The following is a 25558-nucleotide window of genomic DNA, read 5'->3' as shown; positions in this document are numbered from 1 at the left end:
TCCTGCGTGCCGATGTATATGGCTATAAGAAACTTACCAGAAGCTTCTTCCTTCACATGCAGTATCTTTGGCAACTTGGAGTGATTGGTGTTGGAGTTCTTGGGGGAGGTGGCTCTGAAATTTTTCAAATCTTCTCTCGAGCAACAACAATGTCAGGAATAACATTCCCCACTGTCCTTCTTGCCACCATAAATGTGTATGACCGAATTGCATTTGGCAGGAAGACCGGTCAATTACAAGGTTCCACAGTTGAAATAAGTATGTAAACAAACCTGTTGAGTACGAGTGTAGTTAAAAACATAAAAAAAAGTGAAGTTAAATGAGATGTTACTGAAATGGCTGAAGAACTGGCTGAATGTGCCTTCACAGGTTATGTTAGAACGGCTGACCCGAGAAGCTGAAGGAGAACTGAATTTGCCAATTTCATATGGGGTAGGGGTTCTCCTGTTTTGGTATTTTATCAAGGACGTTTGTTTAGGGAATTAACAAGAGCTTCTCTTTTGGCGTCCTTTATGCCATCCGTAGGCTGTCCCGTCTGTAGATTTGAATTGGAATTCCAGTCGAAAGGGTTCTTTCCGGAAGCTAAGTGTAGACCTTTCCAGTAATAGAGATGATTGACCTTGGGCCTTCATGACCTTGCGCAAGTAGTCTTATTACGCAGTCTTTAAGTTTCCAATTAGGTAATTGCTCGTCAAGTCCTCTTGCATTCCAGTCCTTACACCTCGACAGGAAAAATTTTCCCGACAACTGGAAAAAATTTTCCGGACAAAAGGAAAATTTTTTCCTTACCGACAGAAAAAAGTTTTCCAGTTGTCCGTGCCGTAAACCAGTCAAATTTTTCGAAAATTGAGAGAACTTTTTGGTCGAACTTCAGAAAAAGTTTTCTGTCAACAGGAAAAAGTTTTCTTTGACAAAGTCTCTCCTCGACAGGAAGGGTTTTCCTTCCACAGGAAAGTTTTCTTCCCGTTCTTCGACAGTAAAGTTTTTCTTTCCGACGGTGTTAGCCACAAACAGTGTCCGGGAATGCGTACCACCAATCGCAGCCCATTCCCAAAGCAGGAACCTAAAGCCACCAGACCCCTGCACCTCAGCAACCTCAGTTTCAGCAGTCCCTCCACCAAATTACTACCAATTTCACCTCAAGGTTACTAACCTTACCACAAGGCTTCCCGAAACTACCTCCTCACCTATTGCCTTACTTCCCCAACCCTTGGATGTTCCAGCAAGCTCCACCACCCAGCAATTTCGCAATCTCAATTCCCAATCGAAGAGAGACCAAGAGTTCGAAAAAGGTCTGGAACCGTTTACGCAAAGATTATTGCCACGAGCCCCCGATGGAAAGACGACAAGGCTTCAGTCTCTTCCCTCAAATTCGACCGATGTCGACATCGTACCAAGATTCGGTTCGTGGACGTGGAAGAACTACCTCAAGCAGTCTGAGAGACTTCTTTCTACTACAATCGATTTACAGTTGAGCTCTCAAGAACATGCGCAATACGAAGTCAGACACCAGGCTGGAGAGCCGCAAAACAGACGTTACTCGCAAGAGGCAGTCCAACTGGTCAGAACAAAGACTGAGATAGTCGACTTCATTCTTGCAGGTTGCCCATACAAGTAAAAAATAAACAATTACGAGTTTAAAACTTTTTTATTCTTTCTTTTCTGAGTTGTTTAGAGCTGGTTTTCTCTTGTAGGAAAACCTTGTCGTACTCTTCGCATGGTATGTAATTGCGGATTTGGTACGCAAAATTGGCCAGGTTCGGTTTTGAACCTTGTACCGTAATTGTAACGGCTTTCCATCCTCCTCAGGGAAGTAAGCTGCAACATCGACCAAGTTTTTTCCGGTGACTCGGAAGCTCATTAAAAAATGTCACTTTAAACGTTAAGTTTTTAGTCTTATTTTACCCTTTGTTTACCTTTGTTTGTCAAGGTAGTATTGGAGTGCAATTTCTCCAAAATTCTCTGTGTCGGAGTTCTCAGCATTTTCCAAGGTGTTCCTGGAGAACTCAAAGAAGTTGTCAAGAACATACTGCCATGCTGCTCTTCTGAGTTCGTCGGTATTTTGGAAGTGTTGCACCTTCGAGTCTTCGGACATGAAAAAATGACACTTTTTCTATAAACCGTTTACAATTTGAATTTTGTTGCTGAATTCAGCAAAAATATAATTTAGGGTAGATTGGGTTAATCTAACCTCTTTTCTAACCTCTTTCTAACCTCATGAATTTTCATGAATTTTAGCACAAAAATAATGTTTAGGGTAGATGGGTATAATCTAACCTTCTTTTCTTACCCTCTTTTCACCTCTTGAATTTTCACGGAATTTTCCCGAAATAAAAAATAAAGTTAGTTTTTTTAAAAAAATATTTTTTATTTTTATTGTAAGAACATGTTAGCAACAAACAGCAGCAAACTCGTTAGTCATGAACCCAACTTCAATGTTAGTAGAGATGAAAAGCTTCATTTCCTTTTCGATATACTTTCGAAACAGAAATCCAGAAGATAAAGCAAGAAATTCTCCAAGGAGATTTAGATTGGCACTGCAAAAAGATGAAACAGATGAAGAATATCTTTATGAAATGGCAGGATATTATTGACCATTTACCCAAATTGCCTGAAATCCAACAACAAAAGCTTACTATTCCAGATTCGATGAAATAGAAGTCAAAGCAACTGACTCAAGTAGAAATAAAGAAGTTTACGAAAGGTTAACTATGAGTTTCTTGGATTTCATTGGAACCACAAAGTCATGGACAAAGATTGCGATATGGTATATAAGAACATCTCTGACATATACCAAATCTGGGGAGTTTAAGACCTACGACAAACTTTGTTCGTTAGTTGCTGAATGTGTTATGGCAGATAAGAGATAAAATAGAAGAGGTAAGATATGGAATGAACAGATAAAACCCGCAACTTTTGAGTTTAAAGAGAGCAATTGACGCCTTAGTCATACTAGCAGGTAAGGTTCAGAAGTATAACGCAAAAATGAACCCATCAATGTTCTAAATGTAAAGCAGGCAATGAGGAAAATAAACTACTCCGTCAAAGAGATAGAACGTATGCGAAACGACTATGCTGACTTTAAAGAGGGAGGCAGAGAAACCAGCAGAAGATAAAATGGACGCATTTGACATTTCTAAACAAAAACTATCCAACAGCTGACGATTTCCTTCTTTCAGATGTCAAGAAGAAATATAAAGAAACCTTCGGCATTGTTAAAACATTCGATGTACTGACAGAAGAAATAGAAGCTACAAATTGTTTAGAATTTCACGAAATCACAATGTTTACCATGTAAAACGCTTATAAAATAACTGGGGTAGGAAAAGAGCGGGTAGATATCAGGTTAGATATACCCATCTACCCTAAACATTATTTTTATTGAATTCTGAGTAAAATTCTGAGTAAATATATTTTAGGCTTGTGTCAAAACCGTTGAGTTTTCACAAAATTTAAAAAATAAACGTTTACCATGTGAAACGTTTATATAAAATAACTGGGTAGAAAATGAGGGTAGAAAACGGGGGTAGATATACCCTTCTACCCTAAAAATATATTTTTGCTGAAAAAAAATGACCAAATTTCATGAAAATTTCTCTAGACCGACTTTTACAGGGGGGAGCCAAAACTCATGAAAATCGTAAAAATAACAGAGTATTTTTGACAACTCAAACAAGCAGAGTAAATGAACCATTTATTTTATTGACTTTTTACAATTTGAACTTTGTCGCGTAGATATGAATTCTGAAAAGAAGTATGAGGGTCTTGTATGACTTTGTACTTCTCCCATAGTTCATGTCTGTCAAACTTACCTGCCATGGACTCTTCATAAGTTCCGATTGAAATCTCGTCTTCGGACAATCCGCGGGAAAAGTATGATACAGTAAGTATTTCTCTTTACATCCTTACTAAACTCTTTCTGTCTGTACACAAAGACAACAGAGATGTTAAAGTTGTCTGAGCTTCTTAGAATTCGACACATGTCTTGTTCTCTTGTTCTTGTAACAAAGGATGAGAAGCAAAGTCATCTAAGATAGAAGATATCATGAGGGTAATGTCTTCCAATCTGTAAGATTGCAATTTCTTCGAAATGTATTCTATCTCTTTCTGTTTGTTTCTGAAAGTGTTTCTTCTCTAATATTCTGCTGCATTTCCTCATTTGGGTCTTTAACTTAGGAATTGGACATACTCATTTTTATGCATTGTACTTCAAGAACTCGTCTTGGTACTGTTCTTTATTCCAATCTCAAAATCAAACTCAGTAGTCTTTGTATAGCATAGCTAACTTAGACTTCTTTATATATCTTTGAACGAATTGACGTTTGTCAATTGACCAGAAGTACTTACAATATGACTACTAACGTTCACTAAAATGGGTTCTTCTCATGCTAGTTCGTTGTTGTTGTGCACCATTTGTAAGATTAAGTGAAAGTCGTACTCTCGACCAGGTGGTGCGATTAGAGCCTGTTATTAATTTTTCATTTCTGTAGCAAATTAAGATATCTGTTCATTGTATTTTGGTCTTATTGAGCATTTTCTAACTTCTGCTTGTTCTTTGTTTAGATAACTAGTCTCAATATCATTGTCTTGTTCATTATGTCTATGCCGATTATATCTTTTTTTCTAACATCATATTTTTATGAAAATATTAAATTTTTGATGCTTTTTTGGAAAATGTTCTATTGCGTATTTGCGCTGATCTATAGTTCGAGGTGACAAACTTTTTGACAGCAAAAGAATTGTTTCGAATCCATAAAATCTTACATAGTGTAAATTCAGTAAAGTGTTGATATATTGTTCTCAACAGTGTTCTTGTTTTCTGGTGAATATGTACAAGAACCGATAAAACCATTACAAAGAGCAGTCTTAAAATTGTCATGACAGATTGTTGACAGAGATGACACCGATTGGAAAAGAGTGAGTCCACAAAAGTTTTTAGAGATGCAAATGAAGATCAAATGCGCTGTTCTTTTGAAGAGTGATAATTATAAAAGAATAGATGAGCTTATACAGACAGAAGAACTTTTACAGAAAAATGTTCTGCGAGAATTTGACATAACTTCACCCAGAACAAGAAAGTAAGAAAGGAAAGAAATGTTAGAAAATAAGTTAGAAGATGAAGAAGAGACACTGATCTGAACCGAGGCCTAGTGTCCAGAGAAATAAGAAATTTGACATTGGTAAATAAATCAAATTTTATTTTAGAACATTTCTGGGTCAATGTCTAATGTTCTTTCTCCTCTTTAGGAGCAATAAAGTGTTTGATGACTCTTTTATATTAATCTTTTTATCCCAATTTACCTGACTTTCTAACTATCTTAGACTCATAGATAGTTCATTGTCGTTCGTGCTTTCTTTGGCTTCATTAAGTGTTAGTAGAACAGATGTTTGGTATTCTTTGCCTTTTTATAGGTTTTGTATAACCTCTGTCGAAAATTTTTCCTTGTAACTGTTAACAACCTTTCTTATGTCTAAGTCTTCAATTTCGCACTTCATTTTAGTCATCAATATTGCAAACTTTAACGTGGTTCGAATGTTCCAAGACTGTTGTCAATATGTTAGACTTTTCATAAATGTAGATTAGTAAATCATGTCTCAGATATTAAGCGAATGGGTCTATTGTTGCTTTAAGTCCTACATATATTTGTTGATCTGACTAACTATAACTTTTCGTCATCTTTCATATCTGATAAAAAAATTATTTTTTTAAAATTTTACGTTCAGAAAAATATTTTCTTTCTATATTTTGCCATTCCGAACTTTCGAAAATAGATGTTTGTTATATCTAGCTATAGGAATTTTTTGCTTCTATGAGCTTGTCTCTATTATTTCGTTTTCTCATGACAATATGTTTCGTATATCTTCATATTTAAACCTTTTTTTCATACAATGTTCATAAGTGACAATAGTCTATACTCATGATATGCGGCATGATCGATTTCGTTATTCTCTATTAGGTCTCATATGTTTCTTCTGCTTTGTGGATTTCGCTTCTTCTGGTTGTTGGAATTTCTCTTTTGTGGCTTAAAAAGATGTGGCAATGAGAGTGTCTGCGCTTATGTTAATTGATAGTTTTAAGTTTCTTCTTTTCTATTTTTTATCTATAAAAAAATTATTTTTAAATTTACTCAGTAATAAAATTTTTTCTTTGTATATTTATCAGGTCTCATTTTCTGTACGTCTGAAATAGACTTTTGACTTTTCCATATGAATTGTTCGTTTAGCGCTTTACATTAATAATCCTATTATTTCTTGTAGTCGAATATTGTTTATGACGGAGATCGGTACAATGACTTGTATTCCTACTAATGACACAAAGTCGTTTCATTTCTATACATGACGCTTAGTCAGTATACAGCTGCCTTGTTGCTTCTATACAATGGTTTGTCTTCTCTTCGGTATGTAGAATTTGTTCTTGGATTGAACTTTGAAATATCTCTAATGTCATAAATATGAGAACAAGTGGTTGTAAAAGTCAGATGTCAAAGTTTCTGCTAAGTCGTCAAAATACTTGTATCTGCATATGAGAATCTGACGTTCTACAACTACATAATCTTCTGTCAGAACTTCTAACTTTCATCGGAACGGCGTTGTTTGAAACCATGATGAAATTTGCAACATTTTCACAAACTCTTGGTCTTATATTTTCTTTCAACAACTCCAACTTTGTCTGTTATAAGACTCTTCAAGCATCTGAGTTCAAAACTTTGTTGTTATCTAACTTTGAAGTTCGTTACATACTAAAGTTTCATATTCTCTATTGAAGAGTTAAATTTACCGCAGATGTTTCTAAGTTTGTCATATTAGGGTTCGAATAGCCCTCTAACAGTTTGCACAAAATATCTGTAAGAAAGTATTCTTACCAGTTCCTTGTTTTCCAATTATAATGAGAGCATTTTTCATTTTTAGCACTTGGATGTTGTAATATTTGCAAACCACATAAATATACTCATAGACTCTTTTCGTTTCCATTGCATATAATTTCTTTGACATGGTCTAACCAGTTTATTTAATATTTTCTTTCCATTTCTACTTGTTCATAATTTATATCCAGTTAGATAGAATAGAAGTTGGAGAAGGTATTAGAACTTATAACCTCGAACTGAAAAATTTTCTAACTTTGACAATAAGATATCCCAAGCATCTAACATCTTTCATGCAACTTGTACGACTTTTATTTTCTTAAGTTTCTGTCTACATTCTTGTTCTGAAACTATTGTCGCTTTAGGTTTGTTAAAGACAACATCCCATTCTTTCATAACATAACATTCTGGGGCAGAGTCGACATAAATGACTAAACGTTTCAAATTCTTCGACTGGCTTTGTTATAGTCTCGAAATGGACACATATTTCTGAATGCTTGGAAGTCATAAAAATCTGAAACATCTATTTCTGTACATTTTTATAAAATAAAAAAAATTTTTTTATTCTTGACTTGTTGTTGCATTTGTTGCATTTGTTGTTCTTGAGCTATTTGTTGTTGAAGTTGTTCTTGTAATACAATACTTACATCTCCATTCAGTACATGCCAGTTGCATCTTCCAATTCGAAACTTTCTGCCGTCATTGACAATACATAGGACATAAAAGTTTTACAGGAAAAAGTTTGCGTCAACTAATGTCAACGTTATACTTGCAAAGTTTTTGAGTTCACTAAGTTGAAAATTCTGCATTCGAATGAACAATAGGCAAACCAGCAGAGAATGTGTTATTTATACGCATAAGTATCTTTTGGTCATAATAGTTTCTGTCGACATTCGAATAACACTTTTGAACTAAGTTTGAACATATATAAATAGGTGTACTTTAAGTCAACGGAACAGACAACCTTGTATGACACCTTTTCCTGTTTTATAGGAAACTGTTGGTAGTAAAAACCAGAAATAAGTTTTGTATATAGCTCATATCGTTTATAGTAAACTCAGTCGGACATCCAAACATAATGAACCTGCTCTAGTTGCGCACATGTTACACCCGTCCTTAAAGTATTTAAATAAGTCAACAAAACCTGTTGGTGGTATATCTGAGTAAGTATCTTCAAAGGAGTATTTTTTACCATTCACAACAATAAAGTCTTCTGGTGTCAAAAGAGCAAAACAGGCTTTAGTCGTCATTGTGTTTAAAGTTAGTTTACAATATCGTCCTTGAGGACTTTGTAAGTTTGTTGTTATAGAATTATATGACTCAGGGGTTTTTAGTCGTAATAGTATAAACCATTATATCTTTCTGCCATTTATATATATTTAAAGTTTTTCTGAAAGTGGAGAGAAACTTCATCTAAACTTTCACATGGCGTTTCTTGAAGTTCTCTGTCTAAGAAGTTCAAATATTTTGTAAAGACATAGAACTCCTTGTCTACACGAACAAACAAAACAGGGTCTTTCATATCGTTCAAAAGTGTGTAAAGTCCTTTACATGAAATAAAGTCTATATTATTTTTCTTCAAACATCTTTCAAGAAGTTTTGACATTTTTACTTAGCAAATAAATTTTAATGAAATGTTGTGGTCGTCAAATATTTTTTATAACGTCTGGGAACTATACTTTAAGTTCAACGTTTCACCTCCTTTCATAACGTATATCTTGTCAATGACATTATATGAAAACACCACAGCAACTAATGTCGGTTCTATTTCTTTGATGTTTATATCGTCTGCCTCTGTCAAAGTTTCAATAGTTCTTTCAAAACTTCATGAGGTGCAATGACATATGAGTTTCACTTTTAACAGGGTTTGTGTTCGACCAAGTTTAACATTATACCTAAAGCTTGACAAATCTTCTCCTGAGTTTGAAGTTTGTCTTTCAGTTGTGGTAGTCGTTTCGAATATCTGCAACAGAACTTAAGTCTCTGCTAACTTCAGGATATGTTGGTTGTTCTTTTACAGGAACAATTGTTATACCATCTTCGTCTTCGTATGGTTTCCCCACTCAACATCTCTGTCTTTGACATTGACAACAACACTTTGACTGTTTGTTTGAGTTGGTGAATTTAACTTCACATCTGCCACCGCCATTAAACCTTTGAAACACTCACGCTTCTATTTTTCGGAAATGACATTTTACTTAGAATAGAAAAAAGATGGACGTATTCGAGTATCTCTTCGAATTGAAGCAGAACAAAGTTTACACACACAAACAATACAAATACATTGACAGAAATAGTTCTTTATACAAACAATGGTAAATGTTATAGAATAGCAATATTTGCTGAACCAAAATATTTCCATAAAGCAAAGAAAGTTGGTATAACCGAGATGGTGAAAGTTCTTGACGTTGACAAAATAATAACAACAAAACTTACAGATATTTCTAAAGGTAAGTTTATCTTAAATATTATGTCAAAACTGGCGTACTGTCAATATTTGACGGAGAGAAGTCAGTTCAAGAACAACTTACTGACCTGCTGCCAAAATCTGCTCGATGGAAGCTGTCGTTATGCCAATTCTGAGGAGCCCCAGCAGGTTTCATCGAACGAATCTTCAAAAGAGCATCTTCCGTGAAAAGTGCTATTGGTTTTGTAAACTTCTTTGCTCTCAGTTCATCTGGACCGTCTCTGTCACCAGTATATTGTATTTGTACAGTACCAACAGTTGAAATACCACCATAAAGTCTTCTGAGTCAGCAATGGAATGCCAAGCCAAAAGTTTGAACGGTCTCCATTTGTATATTGAGTTTTTTGACCTCCTGTATGAGTCCATACTTTCACATATGGCATAATAGAACTTTGCATTTCAGGGTTAATGGTTGTTGTGAAGTTGTTGTTAAAGTTCATAGCATCTAATGTCAAGTTGTATGACCTCATATCCTCACTGTAGAATATTCTTCTCTTGGATAATATTTGCCATCTATGTTTATATGATATTTAATACCGGGGTTGTAGAAACAAGAATAGTCATTTATAGTTCGTCTGAACAGTACAAACATAGTATCTGCATGTTTCATTGCAGTTGTTAAAGCAATATCTGTTCTTGCACCTGGGTCAGCACTTTGGTTTCCAATTCACCTGCAAAGTCTTTGACAGATATTTGGTGTATAGGGAACATAAGTGGAACTGCAATATATTTGGCAGCTAAAGCATTTGAAATATCTGGGTCCAACATATAGACTGCAAGTCTGCTTTCTATTCTCTTGCATTCAAATTTTTTCGCATGTGAACTTAACTGGGTCCCAAGCATCTCCAGCACATTGAAATAATAGTTTACTTCAGTGTTGAGGTTTTTGAGAAACCAAAGTCTAAGTCAACTTTGTTTTTGCAAAAGTCGGCGAATGACATTTTATTTGTTCCCACTACTTCTGTAAGAGTGAATGGTCTTGTGTTGTGGTGCAATGACTAAGTTATTTTTTGCTTGGAGTAAGTTCGATAGAAATTTTTTCCTTGCCCAGTTTGGCAAGTATCTTAAAAACCTGAAGATGAGGAAAGATGACAAAGGAACTCTAAGTTTCAGTTTTACTTTGGTTACTGCTGCTGCAGTTTGTCCAGAAAGGTTAACATAAACTCCTGGAACGTTAGGGTCAAGTCTTCTTATTTTCTCAATAGTTGCATACTGGTTGTTTGTTCTCTAGCTTGTGGTTGTACTGAGTTTCTCAAAGCGAACCATTTCATAGTTTGCCCATGTTACTGTTTGAACTAAGTCAGAGTTTAGAATATATCTTATATCCCATGAAAACTTCTGGAGCATATTGGTATCCGACATAGAAAATTCCATTGCAACCTTTCTTGTCAGACAACTTGGCAGAAGTTTTATTTCAATGTCTTGTTCCACGTATAAGAAAGAGTTTGTCAATAGAAATAATATGAAACCTGTCGCAAGCAATATCTACTGTTGTTGAAGAACCTTCTCCAAACTCGCCTACGTTTCCATAAGAAAAGCAGTTGTATATTCGTAAGTTCCAGGAACTATTTCTGACCTTCTAATGGCATTGTCGCATTCGTTATACCATTCGGAAACATTTCCGTTCATGGCATCCAAAATGTTGGCGTTATATTTCTGAGCGGCGTACATTTCATATGGGTAAAAATATAGAATAGTTGGATTTATATATCATAATAGAACCCACTCGGACCAAGCTTTACTTTCTTCCTGACTGAGTTTTTAACTCTTCTTTTCCTTCATTGCCCTCTGCTTCAGTGTGTTGCATCTTTGCATTATGTTCATTCTAGTATGTTGCAAATTTCCCATGTCCTTTTTGCCTTTTGGCTCTGGTCGCCCATCTCAGGTAACCTATATCCTAGAAAGAGTTTGTCATAGTTTGTATTTGAGTCTTTGCGTATTGTTTGCAATGACTCTTTCCTGAGTTTCCGGTTCAAGCTCTTCAAACAGTGCTGTCCATATGGAATAAGCTCGTTTCCAAATATATGTTTTTGTAGCCATTCTGGTTTTCTTTCCATGTTACCAATAATATCCTTTGTGAATGGGAAAGCTTTTACCCAATCTTTCAGTCTTGCGTCGTTTATTTCTGTAGTTGGTTTTATTTTGTCAAGGAACATGTTTTTCAATACTAACATTTCATTTGGTACTGTCCATTTGAGTTTTCTTAAATATTCATCCCTTCTCGGTTCATTGTCTGCAAAGTAAGTTTTTATGACATTTTGTAAACTTTCGTTTGCAAGGTCATGTACAATAGGTTCTCTTCCTTCTATCTCCCTAACTTCTTTCTAAACTCTTCACCAAATATACCATCTCTATGGTTCTGTGTAGTTCTTTGAGATAAATGTTTTTAGAACGTCAGGTGTTATATTTCCATCAGCCATGTTCATTTCAATACTGGTCCAAAATATCTGCATGTTTCATATCTTTCAATGGCATTAAAAGCCGCGCTGAAAATACCAGCTATATCTGGTTCACCATTCACTTCCATTGCGTCTACAACTTCTTGGAATTGTGGTTGTAAGTTTATGAACCACCTATCCGGATTAGCTTTATGACCCCATCTCATTGTAGTTCCATCGTCTGCAGAAACAAAAGTAGGTTTGTTTCCATCTTGGTTAGGTTCTGAATGAACTTTAAACAATGTTTCATTTCTATATGTTTTCTTGAAATTTAACCTTTTATTTTCACACGAGTTCATCCAAAGATTGAACGTTAAATGCTCGTAAGTAAAAAGGATTATTGTATTTGCGTACATTTTTTTTCAGTACTTTCCATTCTATGCTGAATATTTTCATCTGGTGTTGGAGTCTTTTGTATGTCGGCAAACATTTTTCGATATTCTTCTACTATGTCAGCCGAATTTTTTTAGACTCTTGGAAAAGATTCCATATTCACCTCATACTCTTGTTGAGGGTCAAGATTTTTCGGCTGTTCCAAATCTTCATCTAGTTCTGTGAAGTTAGTTTCCAAAGGAGGGACTTGTTCGTTTCCTTCAGGCTCTTCTAGCTGTTGTTGCTGAACTATTTCTTCCATGTCTGGTTGTATCTGAACTTCTTCCTGTTGAGTTTCTTGTACCTTATCTCGTGGCATTTCATATATTCCGAGACGGTTTTTAGCAAATTCCCTATTTAAGTCATCCGCATTCATAAACCTTTCTTCTTTCGTTCCGTCTCTATTTTTTACGCGTTTTATGAAGAGAGTTGAATCGTCATTTAGCTCTGACATCAAATATCTCGGAGTAAATTCATCCATGTCATTTGGATGATATGCTATTAAATCATATCCCTTAGCGAGCTTGTATTTTCCAGGTTTGAGATTATATTCGATTTGGTGCTGAACCATAAAGCTAAATAGGTTCGGGTCAGTATTTCCTTCCTTGAACTTTCTAATAGCTTCTTTATATCTGTCACTAAAGTCAAGAGTATCTGGGTAACCATAATTTTCCTTAAGCATTTTTAAGAATTCTTGGTTTCCTTGTTCTCTACTTCTTTTATGTCCTTGCTCTGTTTGTGGTTGTTGCTGTGCAGTGTTTTGAACTGTTGGTTGTGGTGCAGTGTTTTGAACTGTTGGTTGTGGTGCAGTGTTTTGAACTGTTGGTTGTTGTGTTGGTTTTGGTGCATGCCTGTGTCTGTGTCCATGTGACGATGTAAATGTTTTAGGTAGTCCTGGTGCAGGTGCTTCTCTTGGAGGGTTTGGTGGTATATAAGTTCCACCAGCTGGCACATATGTTCCATCTGCAGCATAATGTCCTACCTGACTTTTCGTTCTTAAGAAAGCATTTACTAGGTCTGTTTTGGTCTGTTGTAACTCTTTTTCTTGACTTTCCACAACAGTTGCTCTAACGGCGTCATAGGCACTTTGAACTGCCTGTCTCGTTGCTGCATCTGTTATTTTCGTCATATTTTGTGCTACTTCTCTTAACTCGTTGTCGAAACCTTCAGACTTCAGTTTCTTTCCAGATGAGAAGTCGTTCACTAGTTTCACCTTACTATGAAGAGCTTCGAAGGCGTTCTTAAAGTCAGCATTTGTTAAAGCTTCATTTGAACTGTCTTCATCCGCTTGTATTTTTGTCCTTATTGACCCTATGAGTTGGGCTGCTTTAGCGTTGGCTTGGGCATCTAACCAGTCATTATTAGCTTTTATATATTCTGCGCTTTTCATTGCCTTTTGCATGGCTGCGTCGTTATTTTTACTTTCTTGTGCTAAGTTTTCATACTGTACGGTTTGGTTTTGCAACTGTAAAAGTTTTTCTGCCTTTACATTTGCTTCAACTTCTTTTTTATACTCATCGCTATCCATATATGTCTTCAGGGCTTTTTGTTTTATTTCTTCATCTTTCAGTACTTTATATTGAGTAGTATGGTTTTTCAAATTTATGACATCTTGTTCCATTTTTGCTACTTCTGCTGCTTTTTCTGACACTTTTTTCGCATATTCCTCTGTACTTAGTTCTTTCAGTTGTTCTTCTTTCTTCTTTTTCTCTACGTTTAACTCATTGAGTTTCTTTGTGTGTCTGTCATATTCTAGTTTCTTTTCGTTTTCACTTATTTGTTTCTGTATGTCTATGTTTGACTTTTTGACATCTGTTATTTGATTTTTGAGTGAACTCAAATTCATTTGACTTTGAGGGTTATAAGCTGTTCCGTCTGCAGCTCCACCATAGCCTGCCATTTTCGCTAAAAGTGCCGCTCTTAAACCTCCACTCTGTGCACCAATGACTCGGTTTAAAAGCGTAGGGTTGCTTGACATTTGTTGCAACATAGTGGGGTCATTCATCATTTGTTGTTGCAACTGTTGTTGTGGTGTCAGTTTTACTATTGGATGTTTCAATGCTCTCTTCCTCTTACGTATATTCTTACGTAGCTTACGTGGCATTTTAAGTGAAGTTAAAAAGCGGCTTTATACTAAACATCTTCGGGGCTAGAGGGCACGAAGTGCCTGGAAGCCCCACTTCCTTTTTTTTTTTTTTTTTTTTTTTTGTGTGTGACTTTTTTTGTTACATCTATATATAGACGATGCATTAAAATATATTTATTTATAAATCATTAAAAAATTAACATTAATTTTAAAATAATTATTTTCATGAATGAAAGATTCACTACCATAATGAAATAAAAAATAAAAAAATAAAAAAATTTTTTAAAAATAAACTTTAAAAAATTATGTCTTACATTTCTGAATAATTTATTTTTATTTTGTATGAAATGAGCGTCAAAACTAACAACGTTAAAAAATTAGGATTCACAAACGAGGAAATAAAGGATATATTAGATGAGATGTGTTATGAAGTTAGTAAATATTATTTAAGAAATTGTCAAAAATTTGCCGAGTTATTAAATGATTTAGATTATGATGGAAAAATGAATAAAGATGATGTTATAAATTTCTTATATCCCACATCTGAAGAAGAAAAACCTAAAGAACCTGATGTTTTCCCTGAATATTATGAAGAACGAATTAAAGATGATGATGAATATGATGAAATTGAAATTGAAAGACTGGAAAAAATAAGAGATGAAATAGATGAAAAAATTAAGGAATTAAGAGAAGTTGAAAAATATAATGAAAATGAAGTAGAGGGTTTAATGAATATCCCAGCTTCAGAATCAGCAGTTCAGAAATCTCATGAAGAAAGATATAAAAATTATGTCTCAGAATCAACACAAAATTTATTAGATGGCGAAATAGATGAAACACTTTCAGAAGAAGGTACTAAATTTATACGTAAACATAAGTTACAATTTATTGATAATGAAGAATACCCTTGTATCTTACTTTCACCCCCTCTCGATTCTGAGAAATTCAAAAAAGCTCTTAAAAACGTGACATATGCAACTAATACGATTAAGAAAGAAGATCATGATATTTACACAAATTATTATTTAAATAAATGCACAGGTGTTGATAAAGTTTTTGATTTATTAGATAAAATATCAAAAGAAACCATTGGAACATATAAAATTTGTGTGATTGTGGTTTCATTGTTGAAGATACTAATAATGTTTCATATGAAAGAACAGCACCGAGGAAGATGAAGTTGAAAGGTCTATACCATTCGTTATTAAGAATATAAAAGATATGAAAACGTATAAGCATTATATTTATTCATTTATTTCAGAAAAAAATGGAAGCAACCCATAAAACATCTTCTCATCATTTTATAGCTATTCATACATTCCTTTTCAAAGTTGTGAAATTAAATAAGACAGGAATTAGATTTAATGTATCAGGGTACGCATTCTTGAGTAAATTAAAATGTATTCGTCACGTCGCAGATGATAAAAATTTATGTGTTCTTAATTCATTTTATGGGCTTTAAAAAATAAACTTTATTTTTATTTATTTTTTAATTTTTATTCTTACATAAATGAACAAAAACGGAACCGCTAAAATGAATGATAATCAAATTAGAGCAGAAGGTAGAAGGTTATTTAAACGCTTCTATAACATTCCTGATGGTGTTAATCCTAAAACTCGTAGAAGTTATTTAAATGAAGCAATAGATTCATATGAAGGGTTTGACATTTCATCAGAAAGTGAGAGATTAGCGAGAATGTTAAATGTTAATATTGATTTCTATTATTGTGATCCTCAACCAGAAGACGTGGACATAAATAAGGTAGACTTTCCATTAGTGGATTCAATAATGATAGATCCAGAATTTGAAACAGTAAATATTTTATTAACACAGAGTCCATGTGGAAAACTTCACGCTGACAGAATAACAGACGTTGAAGCACTCACCGGCTATAGAGTTTGTCCATATTGTAAAGAAGAAGTTTATTCTATCCGTGATGATCCAGAAAGGAAAAACCAAAGAAGATTTTTAAAGCATTGTGAGAAATGTAAAGAAAATAATGGAAGATTAATTCAAGACGTTCAGTTGCAAAAGACACAGCAACCATATGCACCACATATTACGAAACAGAAGATATATCAGTGGTTATTAGCTCACAATTTGCAGGAATATTATCAACCGACAAGATATTATATTACTTTTGACTTCGAAACATTAGAGACTAAAGAAGAATTACAACTTTCTGAGTGTGCAACTTTGAACGCTTACTTAAAACCATTCATGGTATCATCAACGGTTAAATTAAATGATAAAACATATACGAGGAATTTTTGCTTAACTTCGAGTGATTCTTTTATTTCTGATTGGATTGAGTTTTTATTTTCAACTGTTCATTAGTTGCTAAATCAAATATTGAACAATATGAAGAATTAATGAAGTCTCATACATTAAATGAAAAACAGAAGGAAGCATTTAAAGAACTTCTAGATGAGGAATTCAATAAAGTGAATATCATAGGTTTTAATTCGGGAAAGTTTGATTTAAATTTAATTCTTCGTGATTTAAACACTGCAAAATGGAAAATAAAATCAATGCTGGGTTCATCTTCACAATTTAAGCAAATTATTGTAAAGAAAACAAACGTTCCATATGAATTGAGATTTATTGACATCAGAAATTATATAGCGGGTGGGACATTAGACCAATTCACTCAAGATTTCGGAAACAATAAATCACGTGTTAAATCCTTTTTCCCTTATCAATTCATCACATGGGAGAATTACGAAGAAGAATTATATAAAGTGGAACCATTCACTCAAGATTCATTTTATTCAGCATTAACCCAAGAAACTATATCAGATAGTGATTATCAAATATATCTCAATGATGCTAAAAATTTTAAGAATAGATTAGAATATTTTATTCATTATTGCAATAAAGATGTTGAAATTATGATTGACCCAATTGATAAAATTATTGAAGAAACATTTGTTTATAAAATTGACATGCTTCATAATCTTTCTTTATCATCGAATGCTTCAATGATTCGTTACGCTTTAGCATATAAAGACTTTAATCCTAATGAAAAATATCCTGAGGAAGAGATAGAATCAAGTTTTGAATTAACGAAAAAGTATTGGAAATATAAAATTGAATCATATAAGAAACAAGATGAAAAAGCAGAAAGGGATACTAAAAATAATGTTTCAATGGATGATTTTCAATACTATCACGATTTAATCCTTTCATCTAAATGCAAAATGTGTGGTAAAGCGTTTACATATGCAAATAAACCAACATTGGATAGAATCGATAATGAAAAACCACATACCAAAGAAAATTGTCAGTTAATGTGTTGTTATTGCAATGTCGTAAAATCAAATAAAGATGAAGATGTTCAACGTTTAAGAATCAATTTAAGAAATTATGCATTAAAAAATAATTTACCAATGACTTTAGATTCAGTTGAAGCTTATCACATTCTCCGTAATGGAATTACTGGTGGTTTATCAAATGTTCAACATCGTGTTAATCTTAAAGGAATCACGCACATTAATAAACTTTCATATAATCCAGAAACTAAAACTGTATCAAATGAGGACACCACCAACATTATGACTCATTTCGTTGGAGTTGACTTTAATTCATTATATCCTTCATCATTTTCATCTAATCCTCATGATTTCATTCAATATACTGACCATAAAATGTATATGCCGGGAAGATTGAATGGTGTTATCATTTGTGATACAGCAACAAAGAAAGCAAAAGCACTGGGAATAATTAAGAAGAAAAATACTTTATTCGTGGCTGAAGTAAAGGGTCACATTGATGAAAAATACATTAATGATTACATAAACTTTTTACCGATAATAAGAAACTTAGATATTATCACAGATGAAAAAACAATTGGCATTTATGTATAATTACATGAAATCAAACAATCTACCAGTTGACCAGAAACAGAGAAAATTAACTCAATTAGCATCAACACACAACCAATATCAACCATTTTCTTCTTATTATCTTTGGTATCTAATAGACAGATTTCATTTTATCATCGATGATATTCAATCAATTTTAACATTTACGAAAAACACTTGTTTTAATGAATTTGCGAACAAATTTATGAACGAAAGACAAAAGGCTGAATTAGAAGGAAATAAAGGAAAAAGTTTATTTTGCAAGATTTCACTTAATGGATCATATGGTTACGATGCAATGAATACACAAAATTACGCAAAGACTAAAATAATGAATGCACAGAAGGCACGCGTTGCATGTATGTCAAATAAGTTTAAAAACATAAGAGAAATAGGTGAAGATACGTATCAAGTGATGCTCAAAGATAGATTTTATAGATGTGATACATGTTTACAAGAGGCATTCTTCACTTTAGATAATGCTAAATACTGGTATTTAGTTTTCATTTATGATTTTATGTATAAATGCATGGATGTTAATCGTTTTCATTTCATTGAAGGTGATACTGATTCATCTTATTGGGCTATTGCTGGCGACTCAAATCTTCCTAACACTCAAGCATTTCAGGCGATTGTTACCGATAAACAATTTTATGATAAAAACATTTTCAAATTCACACCTTTTGATTTCTTTTGTTTTGATGAGAAATTTAAACCTAAATTAAAGAATAAAGCTGAAGAAAAAGCACATGAGAAAAAATTATTGGGTTTAGCAATTGAGAAACAAGGTGATAACATGGTTGCTTTATGTCCTAAGTGTTATACATCATTCAACGGTTCAATTGATGGGGGTGATTTTAAAAAGATTGCACAAAAAATGAAAGGTGTTAGTTTACGACAAAATAAGCAATTAACACCTAAAAATTATTTGGATATAATAAATGATAAAGTTATTTTCGATGGTCAGAATATTAATTTACAACTTAAAAATGGGTCAATGACTCACTTAACAATCGGTAAGACTGCATTAACAGGAGCACACACTAAGGCTGTATGTTGTGAAAATGGATGTTGTATGCCATTTATTTAATACAATTTAAAATTTTATTTTTAATGAAATGCCACAGAAGAGACAAAAGGAACCGTTAATGATGGTTTTGATACTATGATTCAAAGAGGTGGGCACCCTTAAACATTTATTTTATTTTTATATAAATGGATAACACAGATTTAAAAATTTTAATTGATGATTTAGTACTTAATCAAAATTTTCTTAATTATTATGAATTAAAATCATATCTCCAAAAACACAATAACTATATAACGGGTGATGATATGGAATATTATTATCCATATTATAAAAATGAAATTTTGAAATATCATGATAAAATAATTTCTAAAATTAAAGACAAAATTAAAAATGATGAATATACAAAGGAAAAAACTAAATCACAACTTAAACAATTGAAAGATTTCAAAAATAAAGTATTAACAGAAGAAGATATTGATGAATTATATAATTTATATAATCATGAGCCGCAAAAAACAAAGGAACAAAAACAAAAGATGCAAAACACCCAGGTCCTTCAGACCATAAATGAAGCACAAGCTTTAATTTATGATTCATTAGTTAAACCATATTCAGCCCGACTTTTAAATGAAGATCAACTTTTGGAATTCATCCTTCAACATAAACTCGAAGCGGGAAAGTATATCAAACCTTTATATACAGCATATTTAAAACAAATGAATAGAATACATCCAGAATTAATGAAGGAAGGAATGAATTCCAAAATCAAAGCAGATAAAATTAAACCACTTGCAACACCAAAACCTCCAACGACAGTACCGCCTCCTCCTTCAGTTAATCCTTCATCATTCACTTTATTATATCCATTTCAAACATTAAAGAAGCAAAAAGATTTTAAAAAGGATTTCAAAATATTAAATAAACCAATTGACCCAAAAATTCAACCATTAAAGGAAAAATTTAGTCGCCCTTCATTTGCTCCATATCCATATTCATACGAAATAGATCATTTAGAATATTCAAAAGGAAACGTTACTTATTTATTTGCCATTAACATTAACACTAGATATTTATATTGCATTCCAGTGAAAGGGAAAACAGAACAGGAAACAAGAAGAGCTATACAATACTTACTAGATCATGAAAGAGTAGATAATATCAGGGGTGATGGTGATAAAGGATTTCAGGCAACTATGACTCATTATTTCCCACAAATTAATTTTTTCTTCTCATCCTCTCCATATACGTTTCATAATAAAATAGTTGATGCGGTAATGAGAACTCTTAGAGATGCGTTAGGGGTTAACGGTCAGATATACTGGGATGGAAATCATGACTCCATCATACAACAGTTAGTATATTATTACAATAATACATGGCATAGAACTATAAACATGAAACCAGTGGAAATGAAAAATGATATTTCAAAAGAATGGGAATATATTAGAAAGCAAATGGAAAGGTTGAATGATGTTAAACGTGAACAAATTAATTCAGGGCTCATGAATTTTAAACAAGGGGATAAAGTTTTGATTCATCTCGATTATGGAAAAACTAATAAATCAATGACAAAAAGAAGACGAAGATTTGACACAATAGCTGAATTTGTTAGATATATTAACGGCAATGCATTAGTTGAAGTTGACAATAAATTAATAGAAATTCCGATTTATTTTATTACTCCATTATATTTAAATAATATTTAATTTTTTTATTTCGTAAGAAATGAGTGACAACAAAGCAGTCAAGAGTCCAGACGATGAATATAAAAAGAAACTAAACAGAATTAAATCAAAAATATGCTATTACAAAAAGAAGCCGCAATGCGGTGGGGCTGATGCCCATAAAACTAATGGAACTGAAAACGATGTAGAGAGGAAAGAAATAATCGAAAAATTAGAAACTTACCGTTCAATCCTTAAACTGAGTGAAGCAAAAATAAAAGAATTTAATAGAATAAATAAATTGATTGGAAGAGATGAATTTAATAAAGATGAATTTTTAAACTCAATCCAAATTTAATTTTTATTCCTCTTCCCGAACCCTTCTAGGTTCTTCTTTCCATCATTACTGCATAACCACATCTTCTCGGTTTTCGTGGTTTGTTGTTTTTAATTAGTTCTTGCATCATTTTTATCATTTCCTCCCTTGTTATGATTCGTGGTAAATTTTGAGCTTGTGGGGTATCCATTTATATAAAAATAAAATTTTGTTATCAGTTATTTTATCGTTAAGTGACTCAAAGAGTCCGGAGACAAAGTCTCATGTTTTTAGGTTATTCAATAATTAATTATTTTTGAAGAACTGAAGGTGCTACCATGTTACCATGTGCTACCAGGTTAATTAACTTCTCTGAAAAAATGAGACAACATGACATTTTGACAACACAGCAGGATTAATGCAAAAATAAATTCCAATCATACTTTATAAAGCATCATTTACAGGTATTTCATCATATATGTTTTGTCAAAACTTCTTCGTATATGCTTTGTCAAAACTTCATCGTAAATGTTTTGTCAAGACTTCTTCGTATATGTTTTGTCAAAACTTCTTCGTATATGCTTTGTCATGACTTCATCGTAATGAACGTATATGTTTTGTCAAAACTTCTTCGTAAATGTTTTGTCAAGACTTCTTCGTATATGTTTTGTCAAGGTTTCATCATATATGCTTTGTCAAGGTTTCATCATATATGCTTTGTCATGACTTCATCGTAATGAACGTAAATGTTTTGTCATGACTTCTTCATCATATATGTTTTGTCATGACTTCATCGTAAATGTTTTGTCAAGACTTCTTCGTATATGTTTTGTCAAAACTTCTTCGTATATGTTTTGTCATGACTTCTTCGTAAATGTTTTGTCAAACATGAGCGTAAACTCTATGTCAAACATGAACGTATATGTTTTGTCAAACATAAACGTATATGTTTTGTCAAGACTTCATCATCGTAATGAGTGTAAATGACCCAAAAATAATGTTTATGTTAGAATGTTAGATCTAACACGTTTTCTAACATGTTTTCTAACATGGAGGATTTCATTAGATATACACATTCTTCCTTCATTTCATTCTATACACAATTTACATCATAGACGATTTAATATAGATATAATACTTTACTGTTTCATCTGATATAAACATTATTTGGTGAAAGTATCCTAAAAATATTTGATGGACTTTAACTAAAATAATGTTTAGGGTAGATGTGTATATCTAATGAAATCCTCCATGTTAGAAAACATGTTAGAAAACGTGTTAGATCTAACATTCTAACATAAACATTATTTTTGGGTCATTTACACTCATTACGATGATGAAGTCTTGACAAAACATATACGTTTATGTTTGACAAAACATATACGTTCATGTTTGACATAGAGTTTACGCTCATGTTTGACAAAACATTTACGAAGAAGTCATGACAAAACATATACGAAGAAGTTTTGACAAAACATATACGAAGAAGTCTTGACAAAACATTTACGATGAAGTCATGACAAAACATATATGATGAAGTCATGACAAAACATATATGATGAAGAAGTCATGACAAAACATTTACGTTCATTACGATGAAGTCATGACAAAGCATATATGATGAAACCTTGACAAAGCATATATGATGAAACCTTGACAAAACATATACGAAGAAGTCTTGACAAAACATTTACGAAGAAGTTTTGACAAAACATATACGTTCATTACGATGAAGTCATGACAAAGCATATACGAAGAAGTTTTGACAAAACATATACGAAGAAGTCTTGACAAAACATTTACGATGAAGTTTTGACAAAACATATATGATGAAGAAGTCATGACAAAACATTTACGATGAAGTCATGACAAAACATTTACGATGAAGTTTTGACAAAGCATATACGAAGAAGTTTTGACAAAACATATATGATGAAATACCTGTAAATGATGCTTTATAAAGTATGATTGGAATTTATTTTTGCATTAATCCTGCTGTGTTGTCAAAATGTCATGTTGTCTCATTTTTTCAGAGAAGTTAATTAACCTGGTAGCACATGGTAACATGGTAGCACCTTCAGTTCTTCAAAAATAATTCATAAATGCCTTCCTCCTGAACTGTTGTCAAAATGTCATGTTGTCTCATTTTTTCAGAGAAGTTAATTAACCTGGTAGCACATGGTAACATGGTAGCACCTTCAGTTCTTCAAAAATAATTAATTATTGAATAACCTGAAAACATATACGAAGAAATCATGACAAAGCATATACGATGAAATCATGACAAAACATTAACGATAAAATCATGACAAAGCATTTACGCTCATGTTTGACATAGAGTTTACGTTCATGTTTCGATGAAGTCATGACAAAGCATTTACGCTCATGTTTGACATAGAGTTTACGTTCATGTTTCGATGAAGTCATGACAAAGCATTTACGTTTAGTTTTGACAAAGCATTTACGCTCATGTTTGACATAGAGTTTACGTTCATGTTTCGATGAAGTCATGACAAAACATTTACGTTCATGTTTGACATAGAGTTTACGATGAAATCATGACAAAGGATATACGATGAAATCATGACAAAACATTAACGAAGAAGTCATGACAAAACATTAACGAAGAAATCATGACAAAACATTTACGTTTAGTTTTGACAAAACATTAACGATGAAGTATTGACAAAGGATATACGATAAAATCATGACAAACCATTAACGTAAACATTTATTTCCTGTGTTGTTGTCAAAATGTCATGTTGTCTCATTTTTTCAGAGAAGTTAATTAACCTGGTAGCACATGGTAACATGGTAGCACCTTCAGTTCTTCAAAAATAATTAATTATTGAATAACCTGAAAACATATACGAAGAAATCATGACAAAGCATATACGATGAAATCATGACAAAACATTAACGATAAAATCATGACAAAGCATTTACGCTCATGTTTGACATAGAGTTTACGTTCATGTTTCGATGAAGTCATGACAAAGCATTTACGCTCATGTTTGACATAGAGTTTACGTTCATGTTTCGATGAAGTCATGACAAAGCATTTACGTTTAGTTTTGACAAAGCATTTACGCTCATGTTTGACATAGAGTTTACGTTCATGTTTCGATGAAGTCATGACAAAACATTTACGTTCATGTTTGACATAGAGTTTACGATGAAATCATGACAAAGGATATACGATGAAATCATGACAAAACATTAACGAAGAAGTCATGACAAAACATTAACGAAGAAATCATGACAAAACATTTACGTTTAGTTTTGACAAAACATTAACGATGAAGTATTGACAAAGGATATACGATAAAATCATGACAAACCATTAACGTAAACATTTATTTCCTGTGTTGTTGTCAAAATGTCATGTTGTCTCATTTTTTCAGAGAAGTTAATTAACCTGGTAGCACATGGTAACATGGTAGCACCTTCAGTTCTTCAAAAATAATTAATTATTGAATAACCTGAAAACATTAACGAAGAAGTCATGACAAACCATTAACGTAAACATTAATCCTGTGTTGTTGTCAAAATGTCATGTTGTCTCATTTTTTCAGAGAAGTTAATTAACCTGGTAGCACATGGTAACATGGTAGCACCTTCAGTTCTTCAAAAATAATTAATTATTGAATAACCTGAAAACATATACGAAGAAATCATGACAAAGCATATACGATGAAATCATGACAAAACATTAACGATAAAATCATGACAAAGCATTTACGATGAAGTCATGACAAAGCATTTACGTTTAGTTTTGACAAAGCATTTACGCTCATGTTTGACATAGAGTTTACGTTCATGTTTCGATGAAGTCATGACAAAACATTTACGTTCATGTTTGACATAGAGTTTACGATGAAATCATGACAAAGGATATACGATGAAATCATGACAAAACATTAACGAAGAAGTCATGACAAAACATTAACGAAGAAGTCATGACAAAACATTAACGAAGAAATCATGACAAAACATTTACGTTTAGTTTTGACAAAACATTAACGATGAAGTATTGACAAAGGATATACGATAAAATCATGACAAACCATTAACGTAAACATTTATTTCCTGTGTTGTTGTCAAAATGTCATGTTGTCTCATTTTTTCAGAGAAGTTAATTAACCTGGTAGCACATGGTAACATGGTAGCACCTTCAGTTCTTCAAAAATAATTCATAAATGCCTTCCTCCTGAACTGTTGTCAAAATGTCATGTTGTCTCATTTTTTCAGAGAAGTTAATTAACCTGGTAGCACATGGTAACATGGTAGCACCTTCAGTTCTTCAAAAATAATTCATAAATGCCTTCCTCCTGAACTGTTGTCAAAATGTCATGTTGTCACCGATTTTGAAAATAAATGAAACAGAGGAGGAAGAAATAAATGAAAGTGAAAATGTTCAACAAAAAAAAATTACTGAAATAAAAATTTTTTCATCTG

At 32.8% G+C, this 25558-nt stretch overlaps 5 protein-coding genes and 1 pseudogene across 6 annotated transcripts, besides 2 other annotated features; 4 read left to right on the top strand and 2 right to left on the bottom strand.

Annotated features, from left to right (window-relative positions):
- Positions 1–14348: part of a mobile genetic element that runs on past the window's edge.
- Positions 12825–13007, bottom strand: TVAGG3_0440930 (protein of unknown function, DUF4106 family; the record flags this gene model as incomplete). The annotated part of the gene is made up of 1 exon (XM_051234204.1): positions 12825–13007. One exon carries the CDS (start codon positions 13005–13007, stop codon positions 12825–12827), a length of 183 nt encoding a protein of 60 aa, XP_051103934.1.
- TVAGG3_0440920 (protein of unknown function, DUF4106 family) lies at positions 13416–14244 on the bottom strand (the record flags this gene model as incomplete). The annotated part of the gene is made up of 1 exon (XM_051234203.1): positions 13416–14244. A coding segment is annotated over one exon (829 nt), but the record flags the coding sequence as incomplete, so codon positions are not given.
- A 55-nt stretch (positions 14349–14403) lies between the features above and the next one.
- Positions 14404–21507: a mobile genetic element.
- TVAGG3_0440890 (uncharacterized protein) lies at positions 14730–15334 on the top strand (the record flags this gene model as incomplete). The annotated part of the gene is made up of 1 exon (XM_051234202.1): positions 14730–15334. A coding segment is annotated over one exon (605 nt), but the record flags the coding sequence as incomplete, so codon positions are not given.
- TVAGG3_0440880 lies at positions 15737–19180 on the top strand (annotated as a pseudogene). Its single transcript has one exon. A coding segment is annotated over exon 1 (3444 nt).
- On the top strand, positions 19306–20492 carry TVAGG3_0440870 (uncharacterized protein; the record flags this gene model as incomplete). Its single annotated transcript, XM_051234201.1, has 1 exon — positions 19306–20492. A coding segment is annotated over one exon (1187 nt), but the record flags the coding sequence as incomplete, so codon positions are not given.
- Positions 20846–21142, top strand: TVAGG3_0440860 (uncharacterized protein; the record flags this gene model as incomplete). The annotated part of the gene is made up of 1 exon (XM_051234200.1): positions 20846–21142. The coding sequence occupies one exon, from the start codon at positions 20846–20848 to the stop codon at positions 21140–21142; it is 297 nt and encodes a 98-aa protein (XP_051103930.1).
- Positions 21508–25558: the final 4051 nt, after the last annotated feature.

This window comes from Trichomonas vaginalis, chromosome V (assembly GCF_026262505.1).
Source record: "Trichomonas vaginalis G3 chromosome V, whole genome shotgun sequence".
Lineage (NCBI taxonomy): Eukaryota > Parabasalia > Trichomonadida > Trichomonadidae > Trichomonas > Trichomonas vaginalis.
This window is presented reverse-complemented; position numbering and strand designations above follow the sequence as displayed.